This window comes from Equus asinus, chromosome 5 (assembly GCF_041296235.1).
Source record: "Equus asinus isolate D_3611 breed Donkey chromosome 5, EquAss-T2T_v2, whole genome shotgun sequence".
NCBI lineage: Eukaryota > Metazoa > Chordata > Mammalia > Perissodactyla > Equidae > Equus > Equus asinus.
This window is the reverse complement of record NC_091794.1, coordinates 82976759-82987221: the sequence shown is the minus strand read 5'-3', so window position 1 is coordinate 82987221 and position 10463 is coordinate 82976759. Positions and strand designations below refer to the sequence as shown.

Genomic DNA, 10463 nt, shown 5'->3' with positions numbered 1-10463 from the left:
GGACAGCGCAGCACCGGCCGCAGCCCGGCCAGGGCAAGCCTCGCAGCGAAGGGAAGCAACCGCTCCTCGGGAGGCTGGAAAGCGAAGAGCTCCGCCGAGCTGCCAGGCCCAGGAGGGAAGCCGGAACCCTCGGCAGGGACCGGCGTGGAAGGGAGGGGGACTAATGTTCGTGCAACGCAACTCGGCGTGATCAAGGCGTGTGCCGGGACCGGGTCTGGCGGAGGCCGGAAGTCGGCTTCTGGGCTCTCGAGCCTCTCGGGCCGGAAGTGAGGGGGCGGGGCTTAGCCTTTTCGGCAGAAACTAGGCAGTCCTTGGGGGCGTCGTCTTGGGGAAGGATGTTTGTGTAACACTGCCGAGTGCACGGAAGGGGTGAGATGGAGGCGGGTATCGGTGCAGTGGCGCTCGGAAGGGACGGATATCGCTGTGACACTGCGAGGAGGCTCTGAGGGGACTGGTGTCGGTGTGGCACCGGCGCACGCTGAAGGAGCTGGCGGAACCGGGTGGCCATGGGGATGTGGGCGTCGCTGGACGCGATGTGGGAGATGCCGGCCGAGAAGCGTATCTTCGGGGCCGTGCTGCTCTTCTCGTGGACAGTGTATCTTTGGGAGACCTTCCTAGCACAGCGGCAGGTGAGCCTAGACGGAGCCCACCTGACCCTGACCCCCGGCCAGCCTCGGTCCGACCCCAGTCCCTGGATGATGGCTGCCGCGCCAGCACCAGCCCCAGCCCCGACCCTGTGGTCCCAGCTGAGTCTCCTAACTCGGCCCGGTGGCGGGGTTGCCTGGCGGGGATCTGGTGTCTCAGGGACGGTTTCCGCAGCGTGATCGTGGGACCCAGGCCGGTTAGGGCCTGGTGAAAGATAGGCAGGGCTTCCGCTTTGTCAGGCTTGAGCTCTTGTGCCTGCCCCACAGCGTCCTTAGGATCCTCTGGCCCAGACTTACCTCCTTATCCTTGGCAGCGACCCATTCAAAAGGAAGCTGCTAAAACTTTAGAATCACAATTTACCCATGACACTGTGTAATCATGCTCACCCACCGGATTAGGACACCATTTTCTGAAAATAAAGATTTCACAATCCTTCCAAGGACCCGAAGGATTTTTTTCCTTTAAAAAAAGTGTGTATATGTTTGCCCAAAGAACAGTATTTTCTTGTTTTTCTTAAAAGCATCTTTATTATTCTAGTTTAAAAAGAACAGCTAAGTAGAAAGTGAAAGTTACATAACCATTCCCTGGAGATTATCATAATTAATAGCTTGTAATAGATGGATTACAGATCTAAACTTTTAAATGAGATCGATTTTAAATTTAATTGACCGCTTTATTGCAAACTCTCACTCCTGGTTTGCTTTACCTACTACACTCTTCGGTGTCGTCGCTGAATTGTGTCAACCATGATGGTTTTGAAAACCTTTCTCTTTTTAACTCACTGGAACTCTTTTTCTTGAGTATTACAGTCTTTTTCCTCTGCCAGTTTGTTCTCTCAGTTTACATTCTGCATGAATTTTTAAGTTACAAAATTTAATTTTCCTCTGTCAGTATCTGGGTTACATCTTGATCTCTTCTTTTAGCTCAGGATGTTCAGTGAGGCTAAGCTGCGTGGCACTAGGTTCTCTGACATGGCTCTTCGGATAGCTTCGTTAGTACGCAAGCTTGTAGACCTAGAGAACATCCTTTGCATAAAGTGAACACGGAGTATATAGTGTCTAAATTGGGAGTGGGTACTGAATATCTATCTGTCTTACTTTAGTAATAAGCCTAGTTACAGGAACTGCTTTTCAATAGAGTCTTTACTCAGTTATGCTTTAATGTAATGCCTTTAATTGAGGGTTGGGTAAGGTGCACAATATATAGAGAAGCCATTTGTTGTAAAATCATTGTAGAAGATGCTGTCCGTTATATTGTTTGGTATCCCCTGTATTATGTCCCAAGGGCTGAAATTACCTGTTAGAATTTGGTATACTGAGAAAGTTTGTCTTTCTTGACGATCTGATATGCTTCTGTCTCTCATTCCTCAAATTTCCCTGAATTTGGCTTCTAGGACCAAATTTAATGACTAGCCACAATATCTGTTAATACTCACGGTTAGTATATTTGCTTCCTTCTCTCCATGAATTTCTTTTCTCTATTACAGGATGTATGTTATACCTGGAGTAAGTGGTACCCTTTGTGATGTTACAATTTTGGTTGGCATACACAAACTGAAGTGTGATGACAACCTTGGTTTTACTTTTGCCCAGTCAGCTAGCCTCAGATTCTCTTGTTCTGCTTTTACTTTCCTGCATCAGTTGTTTTTGTGGTCAGTGTACTTGTTCCAGTGCAGCGTTTGTGTATGTATAAAGCAAATTCAACAGGCTTAACAAGTTAATGCTGTAAGGCATTCAGTGTTTGATCATAAATGACTTGTAATAAATAATGAGTTGGTTTGACTGTTTCATTAAAGTGTTTTCTTCAAATTATTTCAGAGACGGATATATAAAACAACAACTCATGTGCCACTGGAGTTAGGACAGATCATGGATTCAGAAACATTTGAGAAATCTCGACTGTATCAGCTGGATAAAAGTACTTTCAGCTTCTGGTCAGGACTCTATTCAGAGATTGAAGGCACTGTGAGTAATTTACTTCTTGGAGAGACAATCTATCAAATTGTTTAATAATGTTTGGGGGCCAGCCCTGTGGCCGAGTGGTTAAGTTCGTGCGCTCCACTTCAGCGGCCCAGGGTTTCACCAGTTCAGATCCTGGGCGCAGACATGGCACCGCTCATCAGGTCACGCTGAGGTGGCATCCCACGTAGCACAAGCAGAAGGACCTACAACTAGAATATGCAACTATTTACTGGGGGGCTTTGGGGAGAAGAAGAAGAAGAAGAAGAAAAAAAAAAAGATTGGCAATGGATGTTAGCTCAGGGCCAATCTTTAAAATAATAATAATACTAATAATAATTTGTTATGTTTGTTTTCATTTTCACATTTTTGTGACACAGAAGAGGGTACCACACCTACACATCCCAGGGTGCTTTCTTAACCTTTGTTATTGATAGTAATGGGTGTGGAGCAAAAGAGACGAAAACATAACTGTTTAGTCAGTTGAAAATTGTAGAATATGGTAACTGTCACACTGAGGCCAGGTGTGAAGAAGAACCTTATGTTGTAAGTTACTCCTGTAGCAGGCCTCACTTGTCTCCCTGCCTCTGTGTTATCTCTGTGACCTGTCCTCCACGTGGCAGCCAAAGAATCCTGAAGCACAGTTCTGATCGTGTTAGTGTCCTACATCAAACCTTTCACTGGCTTGCTTTGGCCTTCAGGATGAAGTCCAGATTTCTTGGCATGGTTTTTGAGGTCCTTTTTGACCTGGCTATTGCTTACTTGAGCTTCATCTTTTTATTCCTTCCCCCAAGTTCTTTCGCTCTCTTTGTTATCCATCTCATGCTTCCCTTGGTTTCTATGACTTTGAGTCTTTTCGCATGCTGGTGTCTCTGTCTAGGGTGCCCTTCCCCTCCCTCTTCAGTCCACTCTCTCACTGGAGGCTGATGAATCCCTGCTCTTCCATTAGGATCCAGCTGAGACATCATCTCTTCTGAAAAACCATTTGAAACTTCCCCTGTCCTTCAAGTCTGGGTAAGGTAGCATCCTATCATTAATTGCTATCAAAGTACTTATCACATTGTATTGAATTTGTCTGCTTACCTTGCAGACTGGTAGTTCCTTAAACAAAGGTTACTTTTAATGTCTTGTTCGTAATTTTATTTATTTATTTATTTATTTGAGCAAGATTAGCCCTGTCCTAACTGCTGCCAGTCCTTCTCTTTTTGCTGAGGAAGACTAGCCCTGAGGTAACATCTGTGCCCATCTTCCTCTACTTTACACGTGGGGCGCCTGCCACAGCATGGCTTGCCAAGTGGTGCCATGTCCACACCCGGGATGCGAACCGGCGAACCTCGGGCCGCCGAAGTGGAATGTGCACACTAAACCACTGCGCCACAGGGCCAGCCCCTGTTCATCATTTTATACGTAGTGCCTGACATATAAGAAGCACATCATTCATGTTTATTGAAAGAAACAATGAGTGACAGGTCATTTTTACCTAGCAAAACAAGGCCAATGTTATCCCCATGCTAAAAGAAGAGAGGCTGTATAGTGTAGAGAAGTGTTTCTCAGTCTTTTTTCATGATCTCCCTTGGCCCCTGACCCTGAATCTTTTTAGACATTTTTTTCTTAATCGTTCCTCCATGAAATTTTAATATCACAGGTGCACTGTATATCTGTTTTGGTACTCTATGTATGTATATCTGTTATACATAAAATAAGTTAAAATTTTTTCTACCCCCAAAAACCAGTTTTTGGTTTTCCACCTCTAAGAACTGTTGAAAGTGCATGGTGTCTAGGTTGGGAGCAGACTCTGAACTCAGGTGGCTTGAGTTTGAATTTCAGCTCTACCATACTAGCTGTGTGACCTCAAAAGTCACTCAACATTTCTGTGCCTCAGTTTTCTCATCTATTAAAATTGTATGGTAATAATAGTTCCTCATTCATAGTGTTGAGAGAATTAAAATTAGTTAATATATGTAAGATGCTTAGAACAGTGCCTGATCCATTGTAAGTGCTCCATAGTATTGGCTATTATTATTTTTATCATCATGATTATCATCACTATTCCTCCAGAACTCTTTTAGATCGCCTAGTACCACTAAGAGAAAGATTCCTAAATTGGAAATAATTGAGATCGGCTACCATAATTGTTTCATCAGTTACAGAGAAGGAACTGGCAATTTGTAGCTTTGTTAAATGATAACAAAATTGCCTAGCTAGTCGCAAAATTTGCCTTGACAAATACGGAATAGTAAGACTGGTGTGTTAGAACCAAGTTATTAGAAACCTCTCTCATTTCTTCAATATGATGGAAAATGGCAAAGCTTCTAGAAGAGTTAAATCTTGGTATTTTAGAAAAATTAAATGATCTGAAAAATAAAATTGCATTGGCTTTTGGGGTACACTGTGATTGCTAGTTAATTAGTCTTTTCCTTTTTTTCCCCAAAGCCCCCCGGTACATAGTTGTATATTCTTAGTTGTGGGTCCTTCTAGTTGTGGCATGTGGGACGCTGCCTCAGCATGGTTTGATGAGCAGTGCCATGTCCACGCCGGGGATTTGAACCAATGAAACACTGGGCCGCCTGCAGCGGAGCACGTGAACTTAACCACTCGGCCACGGGTCAGCCCCTAATTAGTCTTTTCAATATTGATTTTTTGTTACTTTCTTACTAGTTCAATCCAGGTTTAGTTACTGAGATATTGAAGATTAGTATTAAAACTTGATGCCTTCCACTGAAGCCAGGAAAGGTAGCATTATTGTGGATTATGTTTGGCTTTGGTTAACTTATCTGAAGCATTTCTTCTGTTAGGGACTGGGTCCAAGCAGGAAATCAGCCTTCAGAAGAGATGAACGTAGAGATGGTGAATTTAGACGCTATCCTCGTTCTTCATTGACGTTTGATTCTTTGAAGTTCTTTGACTTACCCCCACATGGTCATTGTAAAATGACAAGAAAACCCTTTTCAGTCTCCTTGGTTGTCACCAATAAACAGTTCCAGGAAAGATGGGCAATAGCTTGGTTGGTATGGTTGGTGATGGTGGGAATTGTTCAGTGAGTTCTAGGGGATGATGGAGGTACCGGGAGTACACGTGTGGAATGAGAGCTTTGTCATGTGCTGCGGCTCAACTAGAAGCAGTACTGACGGGCGAAGGTTGGAACAGTAATAGTCATCCTCATAATATTGTATGGGTAGTGATTTTCACTTCATATCTTGTTTTTTTACTTATTATTTTGTTTGATGTTTATAACAGTGCTCTGAGGTGGAAAGTATATACATTATTAGTCCCTTTGTATGGATGAGAAAACAGACTCAGAGAAATTAAATGGCCTGCTGTTTAATGGCCAGGTGACACTAATAAATGGGAGACCTGGATTTCAAACTCTTCTCTTCTGAGTCTTTAAAATTACGTTGAAGAGGGGCCGGCCCCGTGGCTGAGCCGTCAAGTTCGCACGCTCTGCCTCGGAGGCCCAGGGTTTCACTGGTTCAGATCCTGGGCATGGACATGGCACCGCTCATCAGGCCACGCTAAGGTGGCATCCCACATAGCACAACCAGAAGGACCCACAACTAAAAATACAACTATGTACGGGGGGCTTTGGGGAGAAAAAGCAGAAACAAACAAACAAACAAAAAAGATTGGCAACAGTTGTTAGCTCAGGTGCCAATCTTTAAAAAAAACCAAAAAATTACATTAAAGAAACCATTCTTGAAAGTCTAGCGACTGCATCACAAATGTGCTAAATTTATCCTCGGGAATCAGTAGCTATATTTACTGTTAGATAGGAAGCACTTTGTGTTACTTTGAAATCCTGTCCTGTTTGAAGACAAGTTCATTAATTCCTGTTTTGTGTTGATTAAAATGAAAAGAAGTTTGTATGCTTTGGTCACAAAGAACAAGTGCAAAGATTAATTTAGACTTCTTTCCCCTCGGTACTTTCTACCTGAGGGAACATAAACAGAGGCCTTATGTGACCAATTACAGGTGCCACTGTTCACACACATGTGACAGAGCACCCAGAGAGAAAATGTCCAGCCTCTCTGAGACAGACTCTCCTGAAATCTCGTAGCTGTCAATAAAGAGCCCTCTTAAGAAACGGAATAGCTAGGGAGTAGAGTAGGGCTAGAAAAGTTCAAATTGTTGCTTCTCCAATTTCTGTGTGTTTCTGAGTGAGCAGTTTAGCCTCTTTGAGCCTCATTTCTCTCCTCTTTGAGATGAGGATAGATAGGTATTAAACCATATCTCATATGGTTCGTGGCAAGAACTCAGTAAGATAATGTAAATGAAGCACTTAGTACAGAGCTCAAGGCATAGCAATTACTTAGTCCTTGGGTTTCCTTGGGCAAATTACTTTAACCTTTCTGAGTTTCGGTTGCCTCATCTGTAAAATAGAGATGACTGTGCTTCCTGCTCTGCCTGCTTTTCAAGGCTTTAGTGAAATAGTATATGTAAAAGCACTGGGCTTGCTTTTGTTGGGATCATTAGTTCTTTTCATAGGACATCGCCAGACGCATGCTCAGTGAGATTATCAGTATAAAGAAACTTTATTGTTTGCTGTGCTTTGTTTTTCATTCCCCAAGGTATGTTAGACAAAGTTTGCAACAGCAGTTTCCAAATGAATTCATAGATGCATTCAAAGTTCATATTAAAACTACCCTTGATACTTACTTAAAAGCTGGACTTTTAATAATAGGTGTTCCAGCCTTTCACCAAAAGCATTATAAATCCTTAATTCTGCATTATTTATTAGTATCGAGAATAGGATGAAAGAAGTGCCATCCCAAGTCAATTAGTTCAACAAATGGAGCATATACCATACAGTGCTGCCAAAGCACGTCTTTTGGGAAAACAGGGTTTGTGTCCAAGATCGAGTTAGTTGTAGTAAAGTGGAAATAGCTGGCTATAGAGTTAAGGGAGTCTTTAAAAAGGCAATTTATTAAAACAGAGGCTTTCAAATGTTGGTGTATGTCAGATTTACCTAGAGACTGTTGGGCCCCACTTTCAGTTCCTTTCTTTCTTTTTTTTTTTTTTTTGAGGAAGATTAGCCCTGAGATAACTGCTGTCAATCCTCCTCTTTTTGCTGAGGAAGACTGGCCCTGAGCTAACATCCATGCTCATCTTCCTCTACTTTATTCGTGGGACGCCTACCACAGCATGGCATGCCAAGTGGTGCCATGTCTGCACTGGGATCCAAACTGGCGAACCCTGGGCTGCCAAAGTGGAACGTGCACACTTAACCACTGCGCCACCAGGCCTGCCCCCCACTTTCAGTTTCTGATTCAGTAGTTCTGGGGTGGAGCATGAGAATTTGCATTTGCAACCCATTGCCAGGTGTTGCTGATGCTGCTCTCCAGAGACCGTATTAAACCAACCCAGCATACTGGTAAAAATCTAGAGGAGGGACAGCATCAGGTGTGGGTGAGATTGTGGGGGAGAGGAGCCCTCAAGTACTGCTGGTGGGAATGTAATCTGGTATAAACACTTTAGAGAACAAGTTGATAATACCAAATAAAGTTAAAAATCACCATGAATGGATCTAAAAAAATGTAGAATGTAAAAAGCAAGTTATCGAATGGTAAGTACAATATGATATCATTTATATATAGTCTTAAAAAGCATACATAAATCACCATATTATTTATGGATACATATATAAACATGGAAAGTAGATTGGAAGGCTACCCATGAAATATGTGATAGTGCCATGAACCTTCAAAACTGCGAGGAACCGTGTCTGAACTGATGAGAATATTGTGCTTCTAACCAAGGAGTGTGATTGATTGTCGTGTTCCTGAGCCTCCACAGAAAGAGAAAATAAATTAATTCCTCTTGACAAAATGCGTTCCACAAACTTAGTATCTGTTGTGGGAAGTCATGTTTCTTTTCTTTTTTTTTTAATTGAGTTAATGATAGGTTACAATCTTGTGTAATTTCAGTTGTACATTAATGTTTGTCATTCGTGTTGTGAGGTGCACCACTTCACCCTTTGTGCCCACCCCCCACCCCACCTTTCCCCTGGAAGTCATGTTTCTTAAGCATGTATTCTCTTCTAATTTTACGAGCTGCTCCCTCATTTGAATGTCATAGTGATTTGGTGAATATCTGTGTTCACTTTATCTGCCCAAGACAAAGGGTTGCGCTGAGAAAGGGGCCTCCTCTTATGAAACCCAGACTCAGGATTCACCTTTTCCTTACCCAGAGAAGGCACAGATAGCCCATTCTGTCCCACTAGTTTGGTAAGTGGACGTGACTCTCCACTTACACCAATGCTAGTACTTTGTCCTCACTGAAGAGGGCTGTTTCCTTTCAAGGAAAAGCCAGTTATGGAACCATATAGCCTGGTTCAAATCCCATGTCTGTCACTCATTAACTGTGGGATTTTGACAAATTGTGTAACCTTTCTAAGCTTAGTTCCTGATCTGTAAAGCTTTTATTGTGGTCTTTTGGCAAAAGCTTTTTTTTTCTCATACAGCTTTTCACAGTATATGGTATGTGGTATAATTCATATACCATACTAATTCATCCATATAAAATGTACAGGCAGAAATCTTTTACCAGTCTAAACTTGCTGTCTCAATTGGTTTGTATTTATCTACACGTATATTCTATCCTAAATAAGGCAGGTCTCTTTTTTCTTTAGAAATAATTATTTTGTCCTTTTTTTTTATAAAATGCTCTCATGTGATAGTTTCTAGTGCTGTTCAAATGTAACTAAAGTATGCCTTGTTTTATAGCTTATTCTTCTCTTTGGAGGAATCCCTTATCTCTGGAGACTTTCTGGACGGTTCTGTGGCTATGCTGGCTTTGGACCAGAATATGAGGTATGTGATTCATTAGCATGTATTTGTCAGACTCTGTCTTTTCGCTTGGCCAGCTTTATACTAAAGTTAATTTTTTGGGTCCTACCATCATTAGGCTTGCTTCTGTCTGTATAGTGCTTGTCCACCCATGCTGTGTTAGGGTAATGCTAGTTACTGTGACAAACCCCAGAATTTCAATGGCTTATCAGAACAGTTTATTTCTCAATCACATAATGGCCCAGAGTGAGTATTTTTGGTCAGCAGGTGACATTCTTATGTGTGATAAGCCAGGAACCTAGTCTGTTTTTATCTTATGGCTCTGCCTTCCCCCGAGTGCCCCAGAGTTCTCTGCATCCAACAGGCAGATGGAATGAGAGGATGGAGAAAGTACATGCTCTTATTAACTCCTTTGGCTCCAAAGTCATACCTGTCTATTGTTTTCACATTTTGTTGGTAAACCAGTCATTTAGTCTTACATGCAAGGGATCTGGGAAATGCCGTCTCTGTTTAGGCAGCTGCTTCTCAGGAATAACTTGATGCAATGAAAGGGAAAGCATGGATTTTATTGAACCCACACCAAGTAGATACTGTGTGCCACATACACCCGTAGCAGGTGCTTCAAACAAAGACAGAGTATCTCCTAGCATCTCCGTTGCACTGCTTAAGTTGACTACCGGCTCTTCCAGGAACTCATTACTGGGCAAAGCCTTAAACCTAAGACTCCCACCTGTAATGGATGCTGGGACACTCCTTCCTGACTTTTCCTTGGAAACTGCCAAGTCTGTTCTCTCTTTCCTGACTGTTTATTTGAAATGATGGCTCTCCTCTACATTTATAGATACCTTGGGCTCATCCTTTAATTCAGCTCATGCTGTGTCCTTTATCTGTAAACCTTTTTCTAAAGCAGTCAAACTCTTTTAAGACCTCTTCTTCCTGTGATATCTCTGTATCTCCCCAGACAGGCTCCTGACCTGCCGGACGTGGTGCTGCAGTTTTCTTAGATATGCTCTGCGTTGTTTCAGAAACAATTTAAGGGGTTTCATATAAACATCATGACTGACTCCTTATTCAGTTC

General features: G+C 42.5%; 1 protein-coding gene across 2 annotated transcripts in view; it reads left to right on the top strand.

The window, feature by feature from the left end:
- Nucleotides 1–262: 262 nt before the first annotated feature.
- ZMPSTE24 (zinc metallopeptidase STE24) overlaps nucleotides 263–10463 on the top strand; it is a 45823-nt gene continuing 35622 nt past the window's right edge. The window contains exons 1-3 of one of the 2 annotated variants that reach the window (XM_014828620.3): nucleotides 263–629; nucleotides 2463–2609; nucleotides 9323–9409. In XM_014828620.3, the coding sequence (XP_014684106.3) occupies nucleotides 507–629; nucleotides 2463–2609; nucleotides 9323–9409 (357 nt within the window). In that variant the 5' untranslated portion in view covers nucleotides 263–506. The remainder of the gene's footprint in view (nucleotides 630–2462; nucleotides 2610–9322; nucleotides 9410–10463) is intronic. The other variant, XM_014828621.3, reaches the window with a different exon arrangement.